This window comes from Lithobates pipiens, unplaced genomic scaffold (genome assembly GCF_037356315.1).
Source record: "Lithobates pipiens isolate NorthernLeopardFrog02 unplaced genomic scaffold, aLitPip1_a1.2 Scaffold_1, whole genome shotgun sequence".
In the NCBI taxonomy this organism is placed as follows: Eukaryota; Metazoa; Chordata; class Amphibia; order Anura; family Ranidae; genus Lithobates; species Lithobates pipiens.
In genome coordinates this window covers 23,338,155-23,361,339 of record NW_027507685.1, presented here as the reverse complement: position 1 = coordinate 23,361,339, position 23,185 = coordinate 23,338,155, and the positions used below count along the sequence as shown (strand labels likewise).

At 49.6% G+C, this 23,185-nt stretch overlaps 1 protein-coding gene and 1 long non-coding RNA gene across 3 annotated transcripts in view; one reads left to right on the top strand and one right to left on the bottom strand.

Moving 5' to 3' along the window:
* Positions 1–23,185, top strand: part of LOC143986179 (uncharacterized) — a 457,706-nt gene that overhangs the window by 669 nt on the left and 433,852 nt on the right. The window lies entirely within an intron of this gene.
* The window catches only part of NRK (Nik related kinase), a 406,388-nt gene that overhangs the window by 131,293 nt on the left and 251,910 nt on the right, over positions 1–23,185 (bottom strand). For both annotated transcript variants that reach the window (XM_077484749.1, XM_077484758.1), the window contains one exon: positions 7,504–7,568. In XM_077484749.1, coding sequence (XP_077340875.1) covers positions 7,504–7,568 — 65 coding nt within the window. The remainder of the gene's footprint in view (positions 1–7,503; positions 7,569–23,185) is intronic.

Genomic DNA, 23,185 nt, shown 5'->3' with positions numbered 1-23,185 from the left:
TGAAGCGCTGTGCCGACTTCCTGGCGGGCTCTGCACCTGGAGCATGCGAACACGCCTGAGCTCATCCCTACCTGCCAGTTTGTTTGCCATCTATGTCCCCATTAAGAAGATTTACCTTCACTTCCTGTCCCATAGACAAAACAGGAAGAGAGGGGAAATTCCTTCAAAGTGAGGAAACCTTGTTTATCACTAAGCTCATCAGAACTAGCGACCCCATTGGAGGATTTCACCTCTATTCCTGTTTTGAAGACGACCCAAAACTTGAGATTCACTTTTACTCTTGGTGATAACAGGATTAACGGGGGGCGCAGACTGCAAAAAAACCTGACAGATATTCAAATCTGTCTCCGCTATGCCCAAAACTTACAAAAAAAGTTTGCTTTTAGTTATACCTTTAAGGCCTCGTTCACATTAACTACGCCCTTGAAATCGTGCAAATTCATCTAAAATTGCATGTTTTCAACGCTGAATATCAGTTCAACTTTGTGTGTGACCTGAAAGACATCTGTGCAATCGATGCAGCATTGCAAAGACGGCATTGCACTAATTTGAACAGTATGATTGCCGGCAAAAGGGTGCGACTTGTCATGAGATTTGACCTGTCAAATCGCATGACAAATAACTCCAAGGTGAATGGGGGCTAAGGCATGTTTACATCTTTATGATGTAATGGACACTGAAGTATATTAGATTCATACAACACATATACCTGGAGAAGTAGCTTTTTCTTTTTCTTTTTTTTCCCCCAAAGCATCTTTCAGAAAATGTCTGTGCTTGACACAATGTGAAGACACTTGATCCCATTGTGCTTTGTATTGGAGACCCTTTACATAAACCCTTGATCTGGTTTAGTGTGTGAAATAAATTATTGATTTAATGCTACCAGACATTATTTGCATCATTTATGATAAGTATTAGATATGAAATATAATTACTCTCACTTTTGGGGATCGTAGCATTTGTCAAGCAGCTTCCATAAAGCACTAGAGTGAAAAAGTGCATCTAAAGCCATTTTTCTTCCTTCAATGCAGATACTTGCTCCAATGGCAACTATGCAATAGGGCATTTCCTCTCATGTCTTGGTATTTACAGGAAATAAAACATCGCAGTGTGCCAGAGATGGCAAAAAAACCTTCCCTTCTCTATTAAAACTGTGAAAAAAATATTTTTTAAGGAACCACCCTTTACCATCAAAACTTTAAGTCACTGGCCTGAAATAAGTACACAGATGAGGACTTCTGACTTCCAGGATTTATACAATAAGCTTATTGTGGATCATTAACTTAAAGTGTATCTAAAGGCAAAGCTTTTTTCAGTTTTGGATAGAGTGGAGAGGGATTAGAGCACCTGTAAGGTTTTTATTGCTGTCTGTGCTCCCGGTAAGGAGATAAATTTGTCCTGTTTACCATCATCATTGGAAGTGAAAGTAAACAAAAATACCCAAAATATGGGTTGTCCCCAGAAAGGTAATAGCACAGAAATCTTCCAATGGGGAAACTAGTTCGGGTGACCTGAGGGTCTCCAAGGCATTGCCTAAATTTTCAGGGATTTTCTCTCACTTCTTGTATGGCTATGTCCCAGGAAGTGAAGGGAACTCTCCACAATGGCACACAGATGGAGAAAAAAAAAAAACTGACAGGGATTATAACCCTCCTTTGCTCTATCCAAAATGAGAAAAAAAAGTTTTGCCTATAGTTCTACTTTAAAGTCTAAGTTCAACTTTTACAAAAAAAAATAAATGAACATCTTTTTGTAGGGGCGGACTGACCACTCTGGCACTGCCCGAGGGCCCCATGCCACTAAGGGGCCCCATTAGGGTTGCCAGCCTCAATAAAATCAGGGACAGTATGTAAAAATGTGTGTTATTTTTTTTGTTTTTTTTTAAATCCCAAGATTAGAGCTGCCCTGCCTCTCTAGTACCTTTTCAGTGTGTGTATGTGTATTATGTGTGTGTATACTGTGTGTGCATATTGTGTGTCTGTGTGTATACTGTGTGACCCCATAATCTTATTGCCTGGGAGCCCCATAATCTCCTATTGCCCAGGGGCCCCATAATCTTCTCCTATTGCCCAGGGGCCCCATAATCTCCTATTGCCCGGTGGCCCCATGAGTTGTCAGTCCACCCCTGGTACTTTTTTACTCTGTGGCCTGTAAGGCATTGCACTCATGATTGGCAGATTGTGGGTGCAATGCTGTCCTTAACTCTGATATGGGCAGACAGGTACTAAATGGCAGGAAGAACCAATGGGCAGCAAGAGCGCTAACCAGTGCCCTTGCAGTTCATTGAGGATTATAAGCCATTGGCCGCAGAGGACGATGGTACAGAACTGTGTAAATGAATGATGCAGCCATGTGGGTGGATAAGATCTCCTGCCTGCTGTCACAGGGAGAGGGGTTGAGGAAGCAGGAGCTGGAACGTGTTATGTTTTCTTCTCTGAATACATGTGTAAAATGAAATTATTCTTCCAAAAGGTGAAATTATCCTTTAAAACATTAATCCAGCATGTCACCATAGCAGCCAGTAAGCTAGAATTTTCAGAAGGATAGCAATGGCAGCCCATATTTTTCTTTTTTTGATTTTTTTTTTACTGTGGTTGTCTGCAGAACCCTTCAATAGGACTTTGCACAGTAAAATAACCATTTGCATTTTCAATCCAGTGAGAATGAAAAAATATACTCAAAATGATAGGGTATAGATATAAAAGTTTAAAATGAAACGAAACCCTCATATTCTTTACAGCCTAAGGCCTCTTTCACACATGCGGACCGTTTTGTCTGTTTTTCATCCATCCACTGACGGATGAAAAACGGACATCAATGCATTTCAATGGAAAACAGATGTAAATGGATGATAATCCACTTCCATCAACATCTGTTTTTTTGGAATGGATCAGCCCTATTTTTCTTTCATTAAAAAAATGGATCAGACAAAACGGATGAAAAATACATGTAAATAGACAAACCATCCATTTTTACATGAAAGAATGGCTCTGGGACTCAAGGGGTTAAGGACTCTAACTGGCTGATGTAAAAACTGATGACAAACTGATGTAAAAATTGATGTAAAAACTGATGACTAACTGATGTAAACTTCATACTTTTTTCTTTGAAAAAAAAGTGATTGAACTGATGAAACGAATGGTCCGCATGTGTGAAAGGGGCCAAAGGCTGACCAAACATGCATTTTTTTGAGCAGCCAGTGATCTGTGATTTATTTTTATTTTTTTTGGATCATGTGAGGTGGATGGAAGAATCCTCTCCGCTGAGCTGTTTTATTCTGACAGCGGGGACTCCTCCACTGTCAGAATACACTGATCAGCAATGCAGTTGATTGTCTGCAGGCACTGATCAAATTAAAATTTTCCAGCATTCCCATCAAGAGAAGTCAGTCATAAGATTGACTTCTCTTGAGTGAGAACAGCCATAGATGGAGTGAGATTTGGCCAGTACCTGCTGAACCAGCCAAATTTCGATCTATCTATAACCAGATGAAGGCAATGCCATCTTAGCCTTTACTTAGGTCTGCAGTTGCCAGGATGCTGCACCATGTGATCAGCTACGGCACCAGCTGGGGAATTAAATTCTAGCAAAATAGCAAAACTTTTCTGATGGTATGTCTCTTTAGAACTACCTGTGCCTAATTCAGGCCAGCATTTGCACTAGTTTTGTTAACATTACCAAAACTTTTGGCAAATTAGTAGTTGAAACTACCACCAGTTAAAGCGGAAGTAAACCCACATGCCAGAAATGTGACACTTCCATTGGTTGTGCTCTCAACAAACTGTAAAACCCTCCAATGGTTGGTGTCTAAACTGATCACGTGTGCTGCATCATGGCAGTTGTAGATTAAACAGAGGCCAAGATGGCAGCTTTCTTGGCTGAAAACGACAGGTGGGTTTACGTTCACTTTAAAGAACCTATTGTTATGGCATGACAGATTTATAAAGAGTTAAAACCAGTTTACAGATGAAAAAACTGGCAGTGGTTAAGACGACCTCTGAGCTGGCATGCAAGTTCTTAGTGTTGCATGTCTGTGCATGGACGCTGCTGTGGTTCAAAAGAAAACAGTGCTGCTACAAGGTCTGTGTATAAACATCTGGCCTAACAATGCTCTAGGTGCGCCACTGAAAATTAGCGTAAATGGAAGGACATGCTACAGAGGAGTGTGGCTATGTGCGGGGACTGTGTCAGAAGCCAGCCCAATTGAATAAAAGTCAACAGTGTAATGCCTCGTGCTGGGAAGCTGTCGCGAATTTCAGAGCTTCGCATTATCTATCCCCGTTCAGCTGTTGACTGGGAGATTCTTGCTAAATGTAAACATGTAAGGATTCCCTGCTAAAACTAATCTTAAAAAACTGGGCCAGGGAAATTATTTCAGTCATGGAGTGGGTAGAGCCTGATGGGGAACTTATTCTAGTTCTCCATCAGGACTGATTTACTTTTGATTGACAGTGGATGGCAGTGGGTGGATTCAAAACTTCTATTGGACTGAATAGTAGATACGAATGAATTAACAGCAAGGTGGACCTAGCCTAGCCTAGCTCCTGTTCCCAATCAGGCTCCGCCCACCCCTACTACAAAACTCCATGAGCAGATGATCAAAGCTCGCCGCAGCGCCTAGAGGCGATTCAGTTCGCATTGTGCGCTGTACAAATATTTCATTCATTGATTCATTCATGTGCCTCTCAAGTGTGATTAGTGAAGTGGCCAGGGAGGAAGTGCACTGAGGAAGGAGTGTCCAGCACCTACAGATTCACGTATCACTGATAGGTACATGAATCAGGTGCAAACAATGAAAATGTTGGTGCTGCGCCCTAACAGAAGTAAAAGGGTGCCTATGACTATGACACCCTTTATGAATTCCCCCACTGATATTCAAGGGCTTAAAAATTTAGTTGAGTGTTGACATAAGCACACTGGCAACTGAGTGATTAACAAGCATGTCTTCAATGTAAAATTTAATTCATCTATGTATTTCATTTTGAATAGCACCCCAACGCATTAAGGTAACACACATGTGCTGCAATGCATGACAATGTACTGTAATGTGTTGAGGCAAAAACGTTGTAATATATCAGATCTTTGGGACATCTGGTGTGTCAGAAGCCCATTGATTTCAAGGGCTGCCCTTAACACATCACTTGGCTCATTTTGGGACATGGTTAAGTCAGTGGTTTTAATTCCACTTTGAAGCTTTGTGAATTGAGCCTATTTTTTTATTTATTTTTTTGCTTATGTGTGGCTGCTCTATTTTCTCTCTTCTTAAATTCCCACGATCATTCTTCGTGAGTTCAACATCCATGTTAATACCAACACTCCTGCTAGTTCTAAACTTCAGTCTAACCTCCTTTTGACCTCAAGCAGTGGATTCATGCTTCTACTCACTGACGGCAACACCCTTGACCTTGTTTTCTCCTGCTTATGCACTGCCTTTCCCTCTCTCTGATAACTACCTTATTAGCTTTGCTCTCTCCCTCCAACTGCCTAACAGTTACCCACAGAAGCCTCTGCCACCATAACTCTTCTCTTTTCTACTCTGCCACTGACCAAATCTATGACAAAATCCCACCCTTGTCCGGCCCCAACCTAGCCAAGCCCATGCCAAGGTGCTAGGTGTTATCCTGGACTCTGAGCTATCCTTTCTGCCACACATCCAATCACTGTCCAAAGCTTGCTGCCTCAACCTATGCAACATATCCAAAATACGCCCCATTCTAACCAATGACACCATAAAGCTTCTAATTCATTCCTTGATCATCTCCCACCTAGGCTACTGCAACTCCCTCCTCAATGGCTCACCTTTACATAGGCTATCCCCTTTTCAGTCTATCATTAATGGTGCTGTTAAACTCCTCCACCTTACCAACCGTTCAGTGTCTGCTCCTCCTCCTAGCTTATACTCAACAAATTAAATTCAAAATATGAACTTAAAAAGCCACCCACAACTCGGCTCCCAGCTACATCACTAACCCAGTCTTGATATACCAACTAAATCATTCTCTTCATTCCTACCAAGACCTTCTGCTCTCTAGCTTCTCTGTCACTTCCCTCCATACTCGCCTCCAGTACTTTTCCCGACTTCTCCCATCCTATAGAATTTCCTACTCCAATCTGTCTGTTTCCTACTCGGTTTGCTTTTAGATGATCTCTGAAAACCTATCTCTTCAGAGAAGCCTATCCTGCCCCCCACTAATAACGCCTTAAATTTTCTACATCAGGTCATCCCCCAAATTTATTATCTTATATATCACTTCACCCTCCCTTTTTTTTATTGTAAGCTCTAACAATCAGGGCCCTCTGATTTCTCTTGTATTGTATTGTAAGTGCACTGTCTACCCCCAGGTTGTAAAGTGCTGTGCAAACTGTTGGCGCTATATGAATCCTGTATAATAATAATATGATTAATTTTTTTTTCAGGACTTCTTTTATGATAAGCTTCAAGGGCAGTGATGGTGAACCTTGGCACCCCAGATGTTTTGGAACTACATTTCCCATGATGCTCATGCACCCTGCAGTGTAGTTGAGCATCATGGGAAATGTAGTTCCAAAATATCTGGGGTGCCAAGGTTCGCCATCACTGTTCTAGGACATGTAAATATGCTGATTGGATCTATTTGTGGTGAAAATATAGCTAAAAAAAGATCAACAGACTTTTGGTGTTGAGTGCCCAATCATACTTTTTAGATGTTTATAATACTGGGGGACTGTGGGAACTATATGAAAATGTTGTCAGATGTTTGCAGCCACAATGGTTCCACACAAATAGTCATGGCTGGGACTTGATTCTTTGTAGGCAGCTGTTAAACTATACTGAATATTCTGATAATCAAAGGCAGTTTTCTCACCAGCTTAAAGTGTATCTACTTTTGAATAGGGAAGGATCAAAATAGACCGGTGTCCCCAGTGAAAGATTTCCCCTTACATTTTATTCTGGGGACAATTTTACAATTCTGGATTCCCCTCCCCTTTCTGACTTGGTGACAATAGTTCGGAGGAACGAAAGATATGAACTCCCAAAGGGGACACACACTGTATTAAAAACTAACCCCATCCCCACGCCATTGAAAATAAAGTTTTGCCTAGAGATATACTTTAATATTTGATCATCATTTGTGTAAAAATATTGGTTTATTACAATACTACATTACATAATATCCATGTATGAATCCAAGCGTTTGAATCCTAGAAGATATTTACAGTATAGTATATGCGTGTGGTTATAATGACTGCAGAATTATTTTTTTTATTGTGAAAACCTTTTCAAACATTTCCTATTATATGGCTTAATTATACTTTGTATTTCTTAAAATAATTCTGCATTTCTTTTTATTGTATTCTATCTTAAGAACACTTTCAAATGATCCAATTATATAGCTAAGCAAGCTATATAAGCTGAAGCTAGCAATTATGTTTCCATAATTGTGTGTCTCTCTCTCTCTCTCTCTCTGGTAACATTTGTGATCCAACTCGGAAGTATAATTGTGATCTGGTACTGTCAATTACCCAGATGGACTTCTTTGGTGGCCTCGGGAGTCCATGTAAAACTTGGAAGTGGTTCTCTCTGGAACCTGAAATAGAAAGACACTGTCAGTCATCATAGATTAACCAATGCACTAGGTTATGCTTTTAAATGGTCAGTTGAACCACAAGTAAGTGGAAAAATTATACTAAAAGCTTTTTTAATCTTTCAAAAAATCTAGATAGGTGCAAGTTTAGACAGGCCTTTTTGATGTCACTAACATTTAATACTGGCAGAGAGACTGAGAATGGTTAGGCAGGATTGTGGGTGCCAGTTGTTGTTGTTATATACGATTTATATAGAACCAACAGTTTACACAGTTTTTTTTTTTTATCTGCCAAAAAGCTGTCGCCAGGAGCAAACACTTTAAGAAGAGTTTGAAAAATGTCCTGTGTGCATGAGGCCTAAGAATGCAACATAATGTAACATAAAATTTTTGCCCATTCTTGCAATATTCTCAATTGTATTTAGGTCTGGACTTTGACTGGGCCATTTTAACACATGAATATGCTTTGATCTAAACCATTCCATTGTAGCTCTGGCTGTGTGTTTTAGGAATGTTGTCCTGCTGGAAGGTGAACCTCTACCCCCATCTCAAGTCTTTTGCAGACTCTAATGCCACGTACACACGATCGGAATTCTCGTCGGAAAAAGCTCTGATGGTTTTCCTGATGGAATTCCGACGGAATTCGGCTCAAGCCGAATTCCGTACACGTGGTCACACCAAATTCCGATAGTTTATAACGCGGTGACGTAAAACACGTACGACGGGACTAGGAAAAAGGAAGTTCAATAGCCAGTAGCCAATAGCTTCTGACTCATAGCTGAATCTGAGCATGCATGATTTTTGGCGTGTCGGAATTGCATACACACGATCGGAATTTCCGATATAAAGTTTTTCCGTCTGGAAAATTGAGAACATGCTATCAATTTTTGGCTGGCAGAAGTTCAGACAGCTAAATTTCCGATGGAGCGTACACGCGGTTGCATTTTCCGATGAAAAGCTCCCATCGGTCTTTTTCTGGCCGGAATTTCCGATCGTGTACGTGGCATTACAGGTTTTCTTCTAAGATTGTCCTGTATTTGGCTACATCCATAAAATAAAACTGTGTTATCCCACAAAATTATTATTTCTAGCAAGTAATTAAACCTAGAATCTCCAGCAGTGGTTCCTATGCGCATCAAAAGAAATATCGCCAAAAAGTATTCACTATAAACCTGATGTGGAGTATACACCGCTCCTAAAGCGCCCCTGCCCATTGAAATTAATGGGCAGTGGCACTTTTTAACCCTTTTTCGGTAGCTAGCAGGGGTTAAAAATGCCCCGCTAGCAGCCGAAAAGCGCTGCAAAAATGACAATAAAGCTCTGCTAAAAATAGAGGTGCTTTACCGCCGATGCCCCCAATGTCCCAGTGTGAAAAGGCTCTAAATGTATAGAAAAGTTTAATACTCCCTCTTCTAGCAGGCAATTGCAAACTGACAAGAGGAATGAGTATGCCATATTACAGAATTATAAACATCAGATTTATGATCTCTGGCTAAAATAGAGTTAACATCACATTTGATTATGGTTAATTTATCTTTCTTCAGAGCCATGAAGCACTATCCCTTATATCCTTGGAATTAGGATATGCAGATCCTGTTTATGAAGCAGCCTCTTCCTCTACTAGACACGGCTCTTGTTTATTTGTAGAGCTCTGAAGTTCTAATACATTTGAAAAGATCATTTGCAATGCTTGACTGCATTTAAGAGATACTTAGACGCTGCCACAAAGATTTATTCCAATGTTTAGTCAGCCTAAGAAAATAGACCAACTTTTGCAAATGTAATATTGGCAACCAAATACATAACCTTTTACTTTGTTACTTTGTATAACATTTGAAAAGTGCACCAGTTTTTGGAGAAAATGTCTAATATGCTGTAAAAAGAAAATCCAGTTACCAAGATTTGAGCTTATTTTTCAAAGGTACTAAGCCCTACCTTCTGTACAATTTATATGGAACATGCTGACTTGTATTTTAAAGCCTGTTTACAGGGATCATTAACTCAAGGTAAAAGTTACATATAACTGTCCATCAGATAGTGTCCATCCATCGGATAGTAGGCTTGTGCAATTCGTTTCGTAACGAATCGAAATTCAGCCGAATTTTGCATCTTTCGGACATTCGGATGCATCCGAATGTCCGAATAAAAAAATAACGAATAACAACGAATACGAAAGAAATATAACAAATGAGTTCGAATGAATTTGAATGAAGTCGGTAATTCTTTAAATATCTAATGAAACAAAAGGTCAGCTCAAAGTAAATGTTATAGTCCAATCAGCTAATTAATTTTGTGCCGGAGGATGGATTACTGGCAAAGTGCAGTCCTGAGAACTGAGTTAGAAGGGTGTTGTATTGTATTTGAGCCGAGGAGAAGAGACGTTGTCATTGTGTGTGTGTTAAAAGATTCAATAAACAAACGACTTTCCAAACTACGAATCATTATCACGAATGTCTATACATACATAAATAGCGAATTTCAACGAATACGAACGAATGAATTCGACCCTCTACGAATAATAACGAATGATCCGAAAACATATTAACGTAACATAACGAACATAAGAGAACGAAATTATGTATTTTACGAATGACAACTAACCGAAACTAAACAAAATTTTCTGTTGTGCACAAGCCTACTGTCCCCCCATCGGATAGTGTCCACCCTATACTGTGCAGGCGCAGCGTTTGCACAGTGCGGAGGACAAAGGAGATGCCAAAAGTCTCGAACATGAACGGCGCCTGCGCACTTAATAGTACCTTCCTTTCACATGCTCCCGATGTTGTAAAACAGCAGTTAGTAACAGAGCCCCTCGCCACACTTTGGGCACGGCTTTGCTCAGATAGTGTCCCCCCCATCAGTTAGTGTCTCCCCCATCTGATGGGCGGGGGCACTATCTGATGGGCGGGGGCACTATCTGATGGGGGGGTGACACTATCTGATGGGGGGGTGACACTATCTGATGGGGGAGCACTATCTGATGGGTATCTGATGGGGGGAGCACTATCTGATGGGGGGGTGACACTATCTGATGGGGGGGTGACACTATCTGATGGGGGGGTGACACTATCTGATGGGGGGTGACACTATCTGATGGGGGGGTGACACTATCTGATGGGGGGGTGACACTATCTGATGGGGGGGTGACACTATCTGATGGGGGGGTGACACTATCTGATGGGGGGGTGACACTATCTGATGGGGGGGTGACACTATCTGATGGGGGGTGACACTATCTGATGGGGGGTGACACTATCTGATGGGGGGTGACACTATCTGATGGGGGGGTGACACTATCTGATGGGTATCTGATGGGGGGAGCACTATCTGATGGGGGGGAGCACTATCTGATGGGGGGAGCACTATCTGATGGGGGGAGCACTATCTGATGGGGGGGAGCACTATCTGATGGGGGGAGCACTATCTGATGGGAGGAGCACTATCTGATGGGGGGAGCACTATCTGATGGGGGGAGCACTATCTGATGGGGGAGCACTATCTAAAGGGGGGAACACTATCTGATGGGTATCTGATGGGGGGAGCACTATCTGATGGGGGGAGCTTTTGGCTTCTCCTTTGTTCTCCGCACTGTGCAAGCGCTGCGCCTGCACAGTATGGGGCGGAGCACTATCTGATGGGGCGGAGCACTATCTGATGGGGCGGAGCACTATCTGATGGGGCGGAGCACTATCTGATGGGGCGGAGCACTATCCGATGGGGCGGAGCACTATCTGATGGGGCGGACACTATCCGATGGGGGGGCACTATCTGATGGGGTGGAGCACTATCTGATGGGGCGGAGCGCTATCTGATGGGGCGGAGCACTATCTGATGGGGCGGAGCACTATCCGATGGGGCGGAGCACTATCCGATGGGGCGGAGCACTATCTGATGGGGGGGCACTATCTGATAGAGGAGCACTATCTGATGGGGGGAGAACTATTTGATGGGGGGAGCACTATCTGATGGGGGGGAGCTTTTGGCTTCTCCTTTGTTCTCCGCACTGTGCATGCGCTGCGCCTGCACAGTATAGGGTGGACACTATCTGATGGGGGGGAGCACTATCGGATGGGGGGGAGCACTATCGGATGGGGGGGAGCACTATCGGAAGGGGGAGCACTATCTGATGGGGCGGACACTATCCGATGGGGGGGCACTATCTGATGGGGTGGAGCACTATCTGATGGGGCGGAGCACTATCTGATGGGGCGGAGCACTATCTGATGGGGCGGAGCACTATCCGATGGGGCGGAGCACTATCCGATGGGGCGGAGCACTATCTGATGGGGGGGCACTATCTGATAGAGGAGCACTATCTGATGGGGGGAGAACTATTTGATGGGGGGAGCACTATCTGATGGGGGGGAGCACTATCGGATGGGGGGGAGCACTATCGGATGGGGGGGGAGCACTATCGGAAGGGGGAGCACTATCGGATGGGGGGGAGCACTATCCGCCGGGGGGAGCACTATCCGAGCGAAGCCGTGCCCGAAGTGCGGCGAGGGGCTCTGTTACTAACTGCTGTTTTACAACATCGGGAGCATGTGAAAGGAAGGCACTATTAAGTGTGCAGGCGCCGTTCATCTTTGGAGACTTTTGGCGTCTCCTTTGTCCTCCGCACTGTGCAAGCGCTGCGCCTGCACAGTATAGAGTGGACACTATCTGATGGGGGGCGGACACTATCTGATGGGGGGCGGACACTATCTGATGGGGGGCGGACACTATCTGATGGGGGGCGGACACTATCTGATGGGGGGCGGAGCACTATCTGATGGGGGGCGGAGCACTATCTGATGGGGGCGGAGCACTATCTGATGGGGGGGGAGCACTATCTGATGGGGGGGAGCACTATCTGATGGGGGGGGGCACTATCTGATGGGGGGGACGCTATCCGATGGGGGGACACTATCCGAGCGAAGCCGTGCCCGAAGTGTGGCGATGGGCTCTGTTACTAACTGCTGTTTTACAACGTCGGGAGCATGTGAAAGGAAGGTACTATTAAGTGCGCAGGCGCCGTTCATCTTTGGAGACTTTTGGTGTCTCCTTTGTCATCTGCACTGAGCAAGCGCTACGCCTGCACAGTATAGGGTAGACACTATCTGATGGGGGGGGGACACTATCTGATGGGGGGGACACTATCTGATGGGGGGGGACACTATCCGATGGGGGGGACACTATCCGATGGGGGGGACACTATCCGATGGGGGGGACACTATCTGATGGGGGGACACTATCTGATGGGGGGGACACTATCTGATGGGGGGGAGCACTATCTGAGGGGTATCTGATGGGGGCGGACACTATCTGATGGGGGCGGACACTATCTGATGGGGGCGGGCACTATCTGATGGGGGCGGGCACTAACGGATGGGTATCTGATGGGGGCGGACACTATCTGATGGGGGCGGACACTATCTGATGGGGGCGGACACTATCTGATGGGGGCGGACACTATCTGATAGTGTCCGCCCCCATCAAATAGTGTCCGCCCCCATCAGATAGTGTCCGCCCCATCAGATAGTGTCCGCCCCCATCAGATAGTGTCCGCCGCCTTCAGATAGTGTCCGCCCCCTTCAGATAGTGTCCGCCCCCTTCAGATAGTGTCCGCCCCCATCAGATAGTGTCCGCCCCCATCAGATAGTGTCCGCCCCCATCAGATAGTGTCCCCCCCATCCGCCCCATCAGATAGTGGGGACACTATCCTATGGGGGGACACTATCCGATGGGGGGACGCTATCCGAGCGAAGCCGTGCCCGAAGTGTGGCAGGGGGCTCTGTTACTAACTGCTGTTTTACAACATCGGGAGCATGTGAAAGGAAGGTACTATTAAGTGTGCAGGCGCCGTTCATCTTTGGAGACTTTTGGCATCTCCTTTGTCCTCCGCACTGTGCAAGCGCTGCGCCTGCACAGTATAGAGTGGACACTATCTGATGGGGGCGGACACTATCTGATGGGGGCGGACACTATCTGATGGGGGCGGACACTATCTGATGGGGGCGGGCACTATCTGATGGGGGCGGACACTAACGGATGGGTATCTGATGGGCGGGACACTATCTGATGGGGGCGGACACTATCTGATGGGGGCGGACACTATCTGATGGGGGCGGACACTATCTGATGGGGACGGACACTATCTGATGGGGGCGGACACTATCTGATGGGGGCGGACACTATCTGATAGTGTCCGCCCCCATCAAATAGTGTCCGCCCCCATCAGATAGTGTCCGCCCCCATCAGATAGTGTCCGCCCCCATCAGATAGTGTCCGCCCCCATCAGATAGTGTCCGCCCCCATCAGATAGTGTCCCCCCCATCCGCCCCATCAGATAGTGGGGACACTATCCTATGGGGGGACACTATCCGATGGGGGGACGCTATCCGAGCGAAGCCGTGCCCGAAGTGTGGCAGGGGGCTCTGTTACTAACTGCTGTTTTACAACATCGGGAGCATGTGAAAGGAAGGTACTATTAAGTGTGCAGGCGCCGTTCATCTTTGGAGACTTTTGGCGTCTCCTTTGTCCTCCGCACTGTGCAAGCGCTGCGCCTGCACAGTATAGAGTGGACACTATCTGATGGGGGCGGGCACTATCTGATGGGGGGCGGGCACTATCTGATGGGGGGCGGGCACTATCTGATGGGGGGCGGAGCACTATCTGATGGGGGGCGGAGCACTATCTGATGGGGGGCGGAGCACTATCTGATGGGGGCGGAGCACTATCTGATGGGGGGGGAGCACTATCTGATGGGGGGGGAGCACTATCTGATGGGGGGGACGCTATCCGATGGGGGGACACTATCCGAGCGAAGCCGTGCCCGAAGTGTGGCGATGGGCTCTGTTGCTAACTGCTGTTTTACAACGTCGGGAGCATGTGAAAGGAAGGTACTATTAAGTGCGCAGGCGCCGTTCATCTTTGGAGACTTTTGGTGTCTCCTTTGTCATCCGCACTGTGCAAGCACTACGCCTGCACAGTATAGGGTAGACACTATCTGATGGGGGGGACACTATCTGATGGGGGGGGGACACTATCTGATGGGGGGGACACTATCTGATGGGGGGGGGACACTATCTGATGGGGGGGGACACTATCTGATGGGGGGGACACTATCTGATGGGAGGGGACACTATCTGATGGGGGGGACACTATCTGATGGGGGGGACACTATCTGATGGGGGGGAGCACTATCTGAGGGGTATCTGATGGGGGCGGACACTATCTGATGGGGGCGGACACTATCTGATGGGGGCGGACACTATCTGATGGGGGGACGGACACTATCTGATGGGGGGACGGACACTATCTGATGGGAAGGACACTATCTGATGGGGGGGACACTATCTGATGGGGGGGACACTATCTGATGGGGGGAGCACTATCTGAGGGGTATCTGATGGGGGCGGACACTATCTGATGGGGGCGGACACTATCTGATGGGGGCGGACACTATCTGATGGGGGCGGGCACTATCTGATGGGGGCGGGCACTAACGGATGGGTATCTGATGGGGGGGACACTATCTGATGGGGGGGACACTATCTGATGGGGGCGGACACTATCTGATGGGGACGGACACTATCTGATGGGGGCGGACACTATCTGATGGGGGCGGGCACTATCTGATGAGGGCGGGCACTATCTGATGAGGGCGGACACTATCTGATGGGGCGAACACTATCTGATGGGGGCGGACACTATCTGATGGGGGCGGACACTATCTGATGGGGGCGGACACTATCTGATGGGGGCGGACACTATCTGATGGGGGCGGACACTATCTGATGGGGGGGGGGACACTATCTGATGGGGGGGACACTATCTGATGGGGGGGGGACACTATCTGATGGGGGGGACACTATCTGATGGGGGGGACACTCTCCGATGGGGGGACGCTATCCGAGCGAAGCTGTGCCCGAAGTGTGGCGAGGTGCTCTGTTACTAACTGCTGTTTTACAACGTCGGGAGCATGTGGAAGGAAGGTACTATTAAGTGCGCAGGCGCCGTTCATCTTTGGAGACTTTTGGCGTCTCCTTTGTCCTCCGCACTGTGCAAGCGTTGCGCCTGCACAGTATAGGGTGGACACTATCTGATGAGGGCGGACACTATCTGATGAGGGCGGACACTATCTGATGAGGGCGGACACTATCTGATGAGGGCGGACACTATCTGATGAGGGCGGACACTATCTGATGAGGGCGGACACTATCTAATGGGGGCGGACACTATCTGATGGGGCTGACACTATCTGATGGGGCTGACACTATCTGATGGGGCTGACACTATCTGATGGGGCTGACACTATCTGATGGGGCGGACACTATCTGATGGGGCGGACATTATCTGATGGGGGCGGACATTATCTGATGGGGGCGGACATTATCTGATGGGGGCGGACATTATCTGATGGGGGCGGACATTATCTGATGGGGGCGGACATTATCTGATGGGGGCGGACATTATCTGATGGGGGCGGACATTATCTGATGGGGCGGACATTATCTGATGGGGGCGGACATTATCTGATGGGGGCGGACACTATCTGATGGGGGCGGACACTATCTGATGGGGGCGGACACTATCTGATGGGGGCGGACACTATCTGATGGGTGCGGACACTATCTGATGGGTGCGGACACTATCTGATGGGTGCGGACACTATCTGATGGGTGCGGACACTATCTGATGGGGGGAGCACTATCTGATGGGGGGAGCACTATCTGATGGGGGGAGCACTATCTGATGGGGGCGGACACTATCTGATGAATGCTGACACTATCTGATGGGGGCTGACACTATCTGATGGGGGCTGACACTATCTGATGGGGGCTGACACTATCTGATGGGGGCTGACACTATCTGATGGGGGCGGACACTATCTGATGGGGGCGGACACTATCTGATGGGGGCGGACACTATCTGATAGGGGGGACATTATCTGATGGGGGGGACATTATCTGATGGGGCGGACATTATCTGATGGGGCGGACATTATCTGATGGGGGGGACACTATCTGATGGGGGGGACACTATCTGATGGGGGGACACTATCTGATGGGGGGGACACTATCTGATGGGGGGGACACTATCTGATGGGGGGACACTATCTGATGGGGGGACACTATCTGATGGGGGGACACTATCTGATGGGGGGACACTATCTGATGGGGGGGACACTATCTGATGGGGGGGACACTATCTGATGGGGGGGACACTATCCGATGGGGGGGACACTATCCGAGCGAAGCCGTGCCCGAAGTGTGGAAAGGGGCTCTTTTACAAACTGCTGTTTTACAACATCGGGAGCATGTGAAAGGAAGGTACTATTAAGTTCCCCGGACTCCGTTCATCTTTGGAGACTTTTGGTGTCTCCTTTGTCCTCCGCACTGTGCAAGCGCTGCGCCTGCACAGTATAGGGTGGACACTATCTGATGGGGGCGGACACTATCTGATGGGGCGGAAGGGGGGAACACTATCTGATGGGGGCGGACACTATCTGATGGGGGCGGACACTATCTGATGGGGGCGGACACTATCTGATGGGGCGGACACTATCTGATGGGGCGGACACTATCTGATGGGGCGGACACTATCTGATGGGGTGGGACACTATCTGATGGGGTGGGACACTATCTGATGGGGTGGGACACTATCTGATGGGGTGGGACACTATCTGATGGGGTGGGACACTATCTGATGGGTGGGACACTATCTGATGGGGGGGACACTATCTGATGGGGGGGACACTATCTGATGGGGGGGACACTATCTGATGGGGGGGACACTATCTGATGGGGGGGACACCATCTGATGGGGGGGGACACTATCTGATGGGGGGGGACACTATCTGATGGGGGGGACACTATCTGATGGGGGGGACACTATCTGATGGGGGGGACACTATCTGATGGGGGGGACACTATCTGATGGGGGGGACACTATCTGATGGGGGGGACACTATCTGATGGGGGGGACACTATCTGATGGGGGGGACACTATCTGATGGGGGGGACACTATCTGATGGGGGGGACACTATCTGATGGGGGGGACACTATCTGATGGGGGGGACACTATCTGATGGGGGGGACACTATCTGATGGGGGGGACACTATCTGATGGGGGGGACACTATCTGATGGGGGGGACACTATCTGATGGGGGGGACACTATCTGATGGGGGGGACACTATCTGATGGGGGGGACACTATCTGATGGGGGGGACACTATCTGATGGGGGGGACACTATCTGATGGGGGGGACACTATCTGATGGGGGGGACACTATCTGATGGGGGGGACACTATCCGATGGTGGGGACACTCTCCGATGGGGGGACGCTATCCGAGCGAAGCTGTGCCCGAAGTGTGGCGAGGTGCTCTGTTACTAACTGCTGTTTTACAACGTCGGAAGCATGTGGAAGGAAGGTATTATTAAGTGCGCAGGCGCCGTTCATCTTTGGAGACTTTTGGCGTCTCCTTTGTCCTCCGCACTGTGCAAGCGTTGCGCCTGCACAGTATAGGGTGGACATTATCTGATGAGGGCGGACACTATCTGATGAGGGCGGACACTATCTAATGGGGGCGGACACTATCTAATGGGGGCGGACACTATCTGATGGGGGCGGACACTATCTGATGGGGGCGGACACTATCTGATGGGGGCGGACACTATCTGATGGGGGCGGACACTATCTGATGGGGGCGGACATTATCTGATGGGGGCGGACATTATCTGATGGGTGCTGACACTATCTGATGGGTGCGGACACTATCTGATGGGTGCGGATACTATCTGATGGGTGCGGACACTATCTGATGGGTGCGGACACTATCTGATGGGTGCGGACACTATCTGATGGGTGCGGACACTATCTGATGGGTGCGGACACTATCTGATGGGTGCGGACACTATCTGATGGGGTGGGACACTATCTGATGGGGGCGGACACTATCTGATGGGGGCGGGACACTATCTGATGGGGGGGACACTATCTGATGGGGGGGACACTATCTGATGGGGGGGGACACTATCTGATGGGGGGGGACACTATCTGATGGGGGGGACACTATCTGATGGGGGGGGCACTATCTGATGGGGGGGGCACTATCTGATGGGGGGGCACTATCTGATGGGGGGGCACTATCTGATGGGTGCGGACACTATCTGATGGGTGCGGACACTATCTGATGGGTGCGGACACTATCTGATGGGTGCGGACACTATCTGATGGGTGCGGACACTATCTGATGGGTGCGGACACTATCTGATGGGTGCGGACACTATCTGATGGGTGCGGACACTATCTGATGGGTGCGGACACTATCTGATGGGTGCGGACACTATCTGATGGGTGCGGACACTATCTGATGGGTGCGGACACTATCTGATGGGGGGAGCACTATCTGATGGGGGGAGCACTAGCTGATGGGGGCGGACACTATCTGATGAATGCTGACACTATCTGATGGGGGGCTGACACTATCTGATGGGGGCTGACACTATCTGATGGGGGGAGCACTATCTGATGGGGGGAGCACTATCTGATGGGGGGAGCACTATCTGATGGGGGCGGACACTATCTGATGAATGCTGACACTATCTGATGGGGGCTGACACTATCTGATGGGGGCTGACACTATCTGATGGGGGCTGACACTATCTGATGGGGGCGGACACTATCTGATGGGGGCGGACACTATCTGATGGGGGCGGACATTATCTGATGGGGGGGGGACATTATCTGATGGGGGGGACATTATCTGATGGGGGGGACATTATCTGAGGGGGGGGACATTATCTGATGGGGGGGACATTATCTGATGGGGGGACACTATCTGATGGGGGGGACACTATCTGATGGGGGGGACACTATCTGATGGGGGGGGCACTATCTGATGGGGGGGACACTATCCGATGGGGGGGACACTATCCGAGCGAAGCCGTGCCCGAAGTGTGGAAAGGGGCTCTTTTACAAACTGCTGTTTTACAACATCGGGAGCATGTGAAAGGAAGGTACTATTAAGTTCCCCGGACTCCGTTCATCTTTGGAGACTTTTGGTGTCTCCTTTGTCCTCCGTACTGTGCAAGCGCTGCGCCTGCACAGTATAGGGTGGACACTATCTGATGGGGGCGGACACTATCTGATGGGGCGGAAGGGGGGAACACTATCTGATGGGGGCGGACACTATCTGATGGGGGCGGACACTATCTGATGGGGGCGGACACTATCTGATGGGGGCGGACACTATCTGATGGGGTGGGACACTATCTGATGGGGTGGGACACTATCTGATGGGGTGGGACACTATCTGATGGGGTGGGACACTATCTGATGGGGTGGGACACTATCTGATGGGTGGGACACTATCTGATGGGTGGGACACTATCTGATGGGGGGGACACTATCTGATGGGGGGGGACACTATCTGATGGGGGGGGACACTATCTGATGGGGGGGACACTATCTGATGGGGGGGACACTATCTGATGGGGGGGACACTATCTGATGGGGGGGACACTATCCGATGGTGGGGACACTCTCCGATGGGGGGACGCTATCCGAGCGAAGCTGTGCCCGAAGTGTGGCGAGGTGCTCTGTTACTAACTGCTGTTTTACAACGTCGGAAGCATGTGGAAGGAAGTTATTATTAAGTGCGCAGGCGCCGTTCATCTTTGGAGACTTTTGGCGTCTCCTTTGTCCTCCGCACTGTGCAAGCGTTGCGCCTGCACAGTATAGGGTGGACATTATCTGATGAGGGCGGACACTATCTGATGAGGGCGGACACTATCTGATGAGGGCGGACACTATCTAATGGGGGCGGACACTATCTGATGGGGGCGGACACTATCTGATGGGGGCGGACACTATCTGATGGGGGCGGACACTATCTGATGGGGGCGGACATTATCTGATGGGGCGGACTCTATCTGATGGGTGCTGACACTATCTGATGGGTGCGGACACTATCTGATGGGTGCGGACACTATCTGATGGGTGCGGACACTATCTGATGGGTGCGGACACTATCTGATGGGTGCGGACACTATCTGATGGGTGCGGACACTATCTGATGGGGTGGGACACTATCTGATGGGGGCGGACACTATCTGATGGGGGGGGGGGACACTATCTGATGGGGGGGACACTATCTGATGGGGGGGGACACTATCTGATGGGGGGGACACTATCTGATGGGGGGGACACTATCTGATGGGGGGGACACTATCTGATGGGGGGGCACTATCTGATGGGGGGGCACTATCTGATGGGGGGGCACTATCTGATGGGGGGGGCACTATCTGATGGGGGGCACACTATCTGATGGGGGGCACACTATCTGATGGGGGGGCACACTATCTGATGGGGGGGGGGCACACTATCTGATGGGGGGGGCACACTATCTGATGGGGGGGGCACACTATCTGATGGGGGGGCACACTATCTGATGGGGGGGCACACTATCTGATGGGGGGGGCACACTATCTGATGGGGGGGACACTATCTGAGGGGGGGGGACACTATCTGATGGGGGGGACACTATCTGATGGGGGGGACACTATCCGATGGGGGGGGGACACTATCCGAGCGAAGCCGTGCCCGAAGTGTGGCGAGGTGCTCTGTTACTAACTGCTGTTTTACAACGTCGGGAGCATGTGGAAGGAAGGTACTGCGCAGGCGCCGTTCATCTTTGGAGACTTTTGGCGTCTCCTTTGTCCTCCGCACTGTGCAAGCGCTGCGCCTGCACAGTATAGGGTGGACACTATCTGATGGGGGCGGACACTATCTGATGGGGGCGGACACTATCTGATGGGGGCGGACACTATCTGATGGGGTGGGACACTATCTGATGGGGTGGGACACTATCTGATGGGGTGGGACACTATCTGATGGGGGGGACACTATCTGATGGGGGGGACACTCTCCAATGGGGGGACGCTATCCGAGCAAAGCTGTGCCCGAAGTGTGGCGAGGTGCTCTGTTACTAACTGCTGTTTTACAACGTCGGGAGCATGTGGAAGGAAGGCGCCGTTCATCTTTGGAGACTTTTGGCGTCTCCTTTGTCCTCCGCACTGTGCAAGCGTTGTGCCTGCACAGTATAGGGTGGACACTATCTGATGAGGGCGGACACTATCTGATGAGGGCGGACACTATCTAATGGGGGCGGACACTATCTGATGGGGCTGACACTATCTGATGGGGCTGACACTATCTGATGGGTGCGGACACTATCTGATGGGTGCGGACACTATCTGATGGGTGCGGACACTATCTGATGGGTGCGGACACTATCTGATGGGTGCGGACACTATCTGATGGGGGGAGCACTATCTGATGGGGGGAGCACTATCTGATGGGGGCGGACACTATCTGATGGGGGCTGACACTATCTGATGGGGGCTGACACTATCTGATGGGGGCTGACACTATCTGATGGGGGCTGACACTATCTGATGGGGGCGGACACTATCTGATGGGGGCGGACACTATCTGATGGGGGCGGACACTATCTGATGGGGGGGACATTATCTGATGGGGGGGACACTATCTGATGGGGCGGACACTATCTGATGGGGGGACACTATCTGATGGGGGGGACACTATCTGATGGGGGGGACACTATCTGATGGGTGCGGACACTATCTGATGGGTGCGGACACTATCTGATGGGTGCGGACACTATCTGATGGGTGCGGACACTATCTGATGGGTGCGGACACTATCTGATGGGTGCGGACACTATCTGATGGGTGCGGACACTATCTGATGGGTGCGGACACTATCTGATGGGGGGAGCACTATCTGATGGGGGTGGGGGGGACATTATCTGATGGGGGGGACACTATCTGATGGGGGGGACACTATCTGATGGGGGGGACACTATCTGATGGGGGGGACACTATCTGATGGGGGGGACACTATCCGATGGGGGGGACACTATCCGAGCGAAGCCGTGCCCGAAGTGTGGAAAGGGGCTCTTTTACAAACTGCTGTTTTACAACATCGGGAGCATGTGAAAGGAAGGTACTATTAAGTTCCCCGGACTCCGTTCATCTTTGGAGACTTTTGGTGTCTCCTTTGTCCTCCGCACTGTGCAAGCGCTGCGCCTGCACAGTATAGGGTGGACACTATCTGATGGGGGCGGACACTATCTGATGGGGCGGAAGGGGGGAACACTATCTGATGGGGGCGGACACTATCTGATGGGGGCGGACACTATCTGATGGGGGCGGACACTATCTGATGGGGGCGGACACTATCTGATGGGGGCGGACACTATCTGATGGGGGCGGACACTATCTGATGGGGGCGGACACTATCTGATGGGGGGTAACACTATCTGATGGGGTGGGACACTATCTGATGGGGTGGGACACTATCTGATGGGGTGGGACACTATCTGATGGGGTGGGACACTATCCGATGGGGTGGGACACTATCCGATGGGGTGGGACACTATCCGATGGGGGCGGACACTATCCGATGGGGGCGGACACTATCCGATGGGGGCGGACACTATCCGATGGGGGCGGACACTATCCGATGGGGGCGGACACTATCCGATGGGGGCGGACACTATCCGATGGGGGCGGACACTATCCGATGGGGGCGGACACTATCCGATGGGG